The following is an 8,816-nucleotide window of genomic DNA, read 5'->3' as shown; positions in this document are numbered from 1 at the left end:
CTTACGAATTTTGAGTGGCGGGAGTTTATGCTTTTGACGACAACTGCGGTAACAAAAAAAAGTGTTAATTTTTTTGAGCGATGAAACTTTATATTAGTTAACGACAACTGTGGTGTGCAGAGTAATTGTTCAACTTCCTGACCGACAGGAGTTTAATGCATTTGACAAAAAAAATTGAATCAAAAAGTCATTTTTTGACGACAGGGTAAATCAGTAGTTTATATTTTACCGTAACGACAGTTTACTTTGAACACAATGTGTTCAATTGACCCAGACGGGTTTATGTTTTTGACGACAATTACACAATTATCAGGACAAAGGTATAATTCTTGAGTGATCGAATAATATGTTTTTGACGACAATCGTGGCCACAAAAAGTATTTGATTTCCTTGTGAGACAGGAGTGGGTGTATATATTTTTGACGACACAAATATAATTGTAACAAAAGTACACGAGGAAACAACACTGTGAAGTGTGCAGTGTAGGCACCATGCTGCTATGCAGTCGTGAGAGTCAACGAAGCGACGCTTTGACTGTCTTTCCTTCATCTAAGAAATTCATTGAAAAGTTGACAGAAATCAATTTTATGAAGTGCAAGGAGGAGAAGGCTAAATCAACACCTGTTGCAATCACCGCCCCTCGACAACCTTCATTCACATCACGTGACTCCAACTGGTGTCCTGACGCGTGCGCGCAACGGAATTGTTATGTTGTAAGAAAAAAAAACATTAACTGCAGGTAATGAGGTGACCATAACATATGTTGCAATTAATTTATGGCTCTACACATTTCTTTGTTTTTGGAAACAAACTTCTTGGCACAGAATGAAGAAAATCGGTGGTTGTTTGGCGGAAAATGAGGTAGTTAACAGCAAATGTGCGGACCACGACGAGGGCTTCCCACTAAGTTTCAAACCAATGACACTATCAATCTCTCTAAATGTCCTTCGCGCTGCTCTACTTGTTGTCACATTCTGTCTTTTGTTCAAAAACTCTGGCTTTACACGAGTATTCTTCAGAGATTCTACTGTCCCAAGTGACCGCTACACCTTTTGTCTTGCCACTTCTATACCGTCATATTAAATGTGTTCACGGTCGAAAATTTTCCCTTGGCTAAAACACAAATTCCTTACAAAATACCAAAGTGAAAGTCGTAAAATGCTAAATGTTTAGTCCTTCAACAGTGATGTTAGGGTCCATCTGTTGAATTTGTGGTCTACAAGTACAGTATCCTACCATGTAAACGAAACCAAAGTAATGATTGGGCGGGAAAAATTGAGCAGACGATCATGAGCAGCTAATAGCAAAAAAATACATTTAATTTCAAACTACTCGGGTAATTCTTTTTGTCGAACATAATGCCCGTAAAATGACTACTAATGAACGGTTGTGTCATAAAATTAAACATGTCGGGCGAGTTTTGTGTACAATTTTGAGATAACAATGATTGTGGCAGACGACACTTTGAAAAGTCACATTCTGTAAGATTGAGCTTATCAATTTCATTGTTTTCAGAAACTTTCTAGCGACCGGTTTGTTGACAAGTTGTAATCTTTCCTTGCTGTCGATCATCATGATCATACGAGGTGCCGTTATGCCAAACAGCAGACCGCTAGTTTACGATCTAACAAGTAGATGTTCTCCCATTTAGACAAGAATTTAGTGCACTCATAAAAAAATGCACCTTCCAAACTTACACAATTTACACACACATCAATACAGGATGGTGCTGGCTTTATGAGGCTTGCTATTGTTCTCAACACAATATCGCCACAAGTCTCAATTTCACACACAGTCTATATGTTCATTTTTGAAACAACTATATTCTTCAAGAGCAGTGAAATGTTGTTTAAAGGGGAAACGTGTCCCTTATGCTTCAAACGTCAGTAGTTTTTGTTTAGAGCGTTTCATAGGGAAAGATAAAACGGCCGTGATTACCCTTTGACCCCTGTCATGAGGAAAGTCAACAAGACGACCGCTCTTCTCATTAATACTAAAATACGACCCCCTGCGAGGCTTACAACTCCCCGTCAGTTGATTGGTTAAAAGAATAAACCCAAGTATTGTGGATTCCTAGTCTAAGTAGGTAGTAGGGAACAGTGTAACCTCTATATATCACACCAACAGTAAACGCCAGAGTGGGTCGCAAATCAACTCGGCTTTACGATGACTTCTAATTTTGTTAACACTCTATTTGCCAAATATCAACCTGGTGAGAGCTTATATCCAAGTGGATTTGAACTACCGTCGTGTGCTTACTCGGCAAAACGCACGCTAACCAGGAATGGTTATCCCGGTACAGGCTATCCCTCGTCCGCCTACAGCCCACAGGGGTTCTGCGGTGGGGTCGGGAACACCTCCGGATACGACGCCGTCAGCTCGGCTGCCGTGAACAACTACGCCGCCAGCCTGAATCAAAACCCAACGTCGATAGGAAGCTGGGACTCTCGGCTCCAAGGCTTTACGACTTCGTGGAGTTCACACACTGGAGACCTCGAAGGGCTGAAAGACCACTGCATCACGACAGCCGATACGATGGCACAGCTTCAGAACCCAACCACACTCTATCCATGGGTGAACGCAGCAGGTAAGACAAATCCACTCACATTTCGTGTTCAGCTACAAAAAAAGTGGCGGGTTTCTTAGTGTCGTCTGCCGAAATCAATCAAGCGAACGTGTTCCTCATTTTCATCACAAATAAACAAATATAGTAAACCTGTGGTTTGCTTTATGAATGATGTTGTCATAAACTTTACTATGATAAATTTCACTAAGAAATACTCCTGTGGCAATTTCTTAGCATGTACGGTTGTTGATGTCTTAAAAGTCTCATTATAACACAAATGTACATATTACAAGTAGGGTTGCACCTTCTCGATTTTATTACTCTATAAAGTAACGTATTGAGGTCAGAATGAGACAAACGTACTATCTAACCCCTGACACGCTGAACAATAGCCGAGCTAAACTAATAATGGCGACGAAGTCAAGCAGACAGAAAATGCAATTATTTCAACAGAATCCTATTTGCCGAAAATCAATATTTTCCATATGGAAGGAAATGCCCACAAAGGGACTGTACAGTGTTGAACAACTCGTAGCTTTGAAAATAATTGAGCTTACGGATTAAAATCACAATTTTATGAGCCTGTGAAATTTGAAGGGTCGGTGACATGAGGGAGCAGTCAATGTGTGTTCAAATGTTTGCCAACTGTGATCATTCAGCTGCTACTGCCATCAATAAAACTTAGAGAAAGCGATCAGATTTATCGTCTGCGCCAAGTTCGACCGCCAAAAACGCGGGATACGCGGCAATCCACACATGTCAGTGTAAACCGTACCACAGATTAACCTAAAATGGATGTAAAGTGAGAGGCGATACGACGTGTTGTAGGTTGTTACAGACCAGTTCAGTGGATAACTGCCCATTTGGTGAACGACTCTGTTGGCTCGTTAGTTCGATGAATGGTCATTGTCTAAATTAGAGCAATTTTCACTTACACTCGTCAACAGTGTATCGCCTGCAGGCCAAAGAATTTCCAAGCAAAAAGTGAAACGGCGCAATTGGCTTTTTTTTTAAAAACTTTTTGTCACGTCCTAAATTTATTTCAGATCAATTTTTTTAGAACCAGAATTCAATAGAGAGATAGAAGTAAAAAAAAATTAACAAGAAGACTTAATTTGCAGAAATTTGACTAATTTTGCTGTGACATACGATGATATGGCATTTGACTCATGTGAATAGTGGGCTGGATACTTTTTTGAAAAAAAAATTGTTAATTGAATATAACAAGTGTTGGAAGATGGCCATTTATGAAATTTATTCTTTTTTGCGTGAAAGTTGATGACTTGTTTTATTTGAACTCTCATATTGATCAAAAATCGAACATATGATCAACCCTACTCTTTTGTTAAAGTTATTATAAGGCTGAACAAGCGAATCTCTAAACTTCAAATTAAAAAACCCTCTAACTTGCAAGATTTTCGTAGCAAATACCGTATATTATTCGCGAAATATGTTTTCTTATGAAATCTTGAAGTAATACAAATGTTATATATATTTCTATATTTTATTTTAATTAACGTTATTTTTTGGTAAAATAATTTTGTTCAGAATAATATCGTTCTGCAAATTGGTGGCATGAACCTGCAGGTTAGCATATTTATGTAGAACACTCTTAAGGTTGTCAAAGTCATTTTGACAAATATTCTAATAAAGTCTTGTCTCATTATGTGTTTTTATTGGTATTGAGTATGTCATTAACGTTTATTTTGATGAGCTGAGACCATACGATAAACAATATGATAAAAGTGACATTTTGACTGCTCGACATTCAGAGCATACGATTGTATAAGGTATACGTATAAAAGTTAACACGTCCTCGACAAGTTAATCACGCAGACGACGACACACCAGACTTAAATTCTTGCATTGTCCGCTGTCATGTGGCAAAAGACGTACTGTTAACATGTCACTGCCAAATTACGAGTTGATACCACATGTAGCAAGTGATGTGATTCAAACATGTTTGTGTGTTTACGAGTGTTGTAACTTCGAATCAAGTGAGTGTTTTTCGATGATCGATGGCCGACACTACATCATGGTGCTTACCGGATGGTGAGTATTTCCGACCTAATATTGCAAAGTAATATTCTCCTACAAACTCCTTCATCATTTCTGACTGCACAGATGGACGAAAAGAAAATGTTTCTCACACAATATGTTGCCAACTCACCATAACTCCGTCGTGCCAACAAACCTAGGACTAACACAACCGAAAAAAGATACACTGAAGTGGCGGCATACGTGAACGATAGAGCAATTTGAAAGTGTTTCCAATATACTATTTCTGTCCACTAAATTTCTAATCCGATTTGAAAAACAGGTACTACATTTTGTGCGACACAAATCACCAGAATTCTACACGTCTCTCTGAAAACCTAGTCAGCAAATTCTGACGTCACAGTGTATTATAAAACAACTATTTGTAAGAAAACATCAGCACTAGTAACACTAAAAAGCACCAAAGAGAGATTTCGAAATGTCACTTTTCGTCTGCCAGGATTTACCGCTAAAACTTGAATAGTGAAAAAAAGCAACAGTCAATGAACTCGGCGGGAGAGAGACTGTTGCTGGTCGTCTGTTCGATTTTATCACCGCGAGAAGCAGTGACCCAAAAAACTGCAATATTCAATGTTCTAAAGAAACATTTTGAGATGTCAATTTGTCGTCTGCCTGAATGGTAGTGGCAACAAAACAAAACACCCGTCAATAAACTGAATGAAGAGTCTTAAATGTCACTTGTCGTCTGCCTGACGGACGGAATTTACAGCGACTCAAAACAGAGAGAGAGATAGAGAAACAGCAACAGTCAATGCACTTGTCGTCTGCCTGAAATTACCGCCGAAAATATTGTCTGATCGTGTATCAATTTGCTATACTTTTGGCGACAAAATGAGTGATCGGTGTGAACAGACGGCAAAATATTTCATTTGGAAACAGATATCGAGTGTGATGTAAAGTTTTGTAGCAAATGATACGGGCAGACAGACTATCGTGTTTACAGAACATCCTCATTACACATGCATGACAGGGATGGACACCCAGTACAACATTACAAGCTGTCATGATTGGAATCATGTCCTGGAATTCTTGAACTGTAGTGACAGATTACAAACAGACATTCTAGAGTCGGTGTGCAAACATACACCCAGACAAGACCCTCACAAAAAGCGAACGACCGATTACTTTCCAGGATCTCCTACAACAAACAGACAGCTTGCAGACGGCATAAGCCGGGACTCAATTCTTACAATATACACAGATTTAGAAATGGTCGATATCGTAGAAGGGAAATTTTGACGATATCTTAGATATAAATATTTTAAATTTATTTGATTTCCGCGGCCATGTAATCCAAATGGACGACACCATGGTTATTTGTTAAGGAGCAGGCCAGTTAGTCCAACCCAGAATAAAATTGCTATTTCCAATTTATTTTTAGGCAAACTAGAATTTGTGTAACTAATTTTAGCAACACACTACAGGGTATTTTTGTAGTAGAATAGTTAGTCCTGCTTACAGACGGAGAATAAAGTCGGGACTCGATTCTGATATAGTCCCATGTACACCAAGTGACAATGTCAGAATCAATTCTCGACTTTCTGAATGTGTAAGCAGGACTTCGAAAACAGTAACACATTGATTGATAAACAAAATCAATGCAGTCTTGGCTCAGATAGAAACTTGGCTATCTGACATACATTTTCAAACCATATACCCAAGGCTCTGGGTTAACGTAATTAGTTTATTGTTTTAAATATTATAATTATTTATAAATATTTTAACACTACGTCGCGGCGTATTATACAACAAACTAACAACTAAAAAATAATACAACAGGTTGGAAAATTGAAAAAAAAAACACCATTAAAATGTCTCGGAAGAAAGGCCAATATATACAGTCCAAACTTTCATTGTTACAAGCCCAGAGATTAGCCCAGCCTAGAGTCAAGTCGTGTGGATACGACAGCCAAATTCCCACAAACGACTTGACACTGGTCTACCTAGAGACTTGTCGTTATTATCGTCGCAAACTACGGCCTCTTTTTACGGCACCGTCCAAAACGCGCCGTCTCGTTATTTCGCAGTACTAGTGTCGCGGAAGAAATAACAGGTCTGGTTTGCGAGAATGTGTCGTCAGCTAGTAATCCGACATCATCATCATCACATAGTGTCGTGATTCATTACAAAGTTTCTTGATCAAGACATAGCTGTTGCTTCGAATGGGACCAGGCGGGAAATACATGCACTGCTACTCAAATCACATGCAGTGCTATCAATTAAAACTTCTTGTCGCGCCAACTCATGATTTGCAGTGTTGCTCAATCTCAAAAACTTGAACGATGGCAAACTAATTGTTTGACAAGACGTACTGTGAGCCGATGATGTAAACAGTTCCATGGACGCGATTTCGACTAAAAGTGTTATCGAGATCTACTTCCTGCCGATTTTATGTCGCCAAAATTTTATCTGAAACTAATTCTTTAACTTCAGTTTTAGACGAAAATGTCATCAGATTCATATGTTTTACAGACGAGTGTGTTTTTTTGAAAATGTGTTTGTTTGTTTTGATTTTTTGTGTGTGTAAATTTTAGGTAATGTTCTCTCTTCTCAGCTCTAAAAGTTGTGGCTGAATATCCGATGGGCGATGTCAATACCGTCCAGTTTTCCAAATAACTTATAAACCCTCCTTTGCTCTGTTTTCCACGATAGTCGTTTTCGGACCTTTTTTTTCTGTTCTCTGAAAGGTATATCAGATGTCTGTGATTGTTCTAATAATTCGTTTAATTAGGTCGTAATATTTAAGCACATCGTCACACTGGTAATTAAAGGGTAGTTCCTTGCACCACGTCTTAGCAGCAAGGGTCGCCTATAAAAAAGATTTACCATCACTGTTAAATCTGAATTCTATTCTTAAATTCACTAGGTCTTCCAGAAGTTCCAAAAAAGAGATGTCGGCAGACTTACACAAGATACCAGACTTTAGAGCTTGAGAAGGAATTTCACTACAATCGGTATCTGACTCGCAGGAGAAGAATCGAACTATCACATCTCCTGGGTCTAACAGAACGACAGATCAAAATTTGGTTCCAGAACAGGAGAATGAAACACAAGAAAGAGAGCAAAAAAGACAGTGACAACAATAATGACGACGACAACGAAGAAAAGGACAGTGGCAGTCCAAAAGTAACAGACGATTTGAAAGAAAAGACCATGAAAGAGGAAAAAAGTTAAGAAGATTCAAAGTTTTGTCTTCAAAATTGTCGTCAGAATTGATTTTTGTCGTCAAAATTGATTTTGTCGTCAAAATTGTCAAACCGTTTGTCAAAGTTGTCGTCAAAACCGTTCCTCTGATACAGTATTTCTTTCCTACCGTACACTACACGCTAGTGTGAAGATTTGAGCGGGAATATGCCATCAGACGACATGACTCAAAAACTTGCGATGTAGGCAAACGCCCAACTATTTCCTTGAAGTACGGTAAACTATGTCACATTTCCAGATAGTTACTCCAAAAGGGCGAAGTACGAACCTCAAGTTAAAACTGACAACATTTTTACCATATCAAGATAAGTGTCTTAACTATATAATGTAAATCAAGTAACGCAATCATAAATTTAGTCTTTTTTTCTATTTTTATTCGATTTTCTGTTTCTAAAGAATTCAGAACCAAGTCGTCAGATAAGCAACCCATGACAGACTCTACAGTTTGTTACCATGGTGAGGAACAATAGATCTCTTAATTTTTAGTAAAACATGATAATTGCAAATGTGAACTTGTCATTTTGAATTCTGTAGACTCAAGCTTTTCTGGAGAACTGAAGCTATTTAGGTTGGATATTACACCACAGGTGTTACGAAGTTGGTGAACCAATCAGAGAGGTCTCAAAATCTTTACAGCTTTTTCACTGGTCGTCACGAGACTTCTGACTCGGAATGCACGAACTTGTTACCAAATGATAAGGGGGATGATCTGTTAATTCATGGAGAAAAAGTCAAAGAAATAAGCTAAATTCAAACAGACAGACTTAGCAGAACGGAGAGGTGGAGTAGGATATTTACGACCCTTGATTGTCGCTGAGTGTATTTCATTATCAGGGCACGTAAAACTGAATGGGGGGAATGAACATAAAACTTTATGACTAGAAGCGGGAAAATTAATCGTCTGCTACTAGAAGCGGGAAAATTAATCGTCTGCTACTTCCAGATCGAAATTACAAGCTTCTGAGAAAACCAGTGTAAACCCCTTTGA

General features: G+C 38.5%; 1 protein-coding gene across 1 annotated transcript; it reads left to right on the top strand.

The window, feature by feature from the left end:
• Positions 1 to 2,166: 2,166 nt before the first annotated feature.
• Positions 2,167 to 7,798, top strand: LOC144450151 (homeobox protein Hox-B7-like). Its single transcript, XM_078140720.1, has 2 exons — positions 2,167 to 2,587; positions 7,491 to 7,798. Exons 1-2 carry the CDS (start codon positions 2,167 to 2,169, stop codon positions 7,796 to 7,798), a joined length of 729 nt encoding a protein of 242 aa, XP_077996846.1.
• Positions 7,799 to 8,816: the final 1,018 nt, after the last annotated feature.

This window comes from Glandiceps talaboti, chromosome 19 (assembly GCF_964340395.1).
Source record: "Glandiceps talaboti chromosome 19, keGlaTala1.1, whole genome shotgun sequence".
NCBI lineage: Eukaryota > Metazoa > Hemichordata > Enteropneusta > Spengelidae > Glandiceps > Glandiceps talaboti.
Note: the sequence above shows the minus strand (reverse complement) of the source record. Positions and strands in the feature narration are given on the sequence as shown.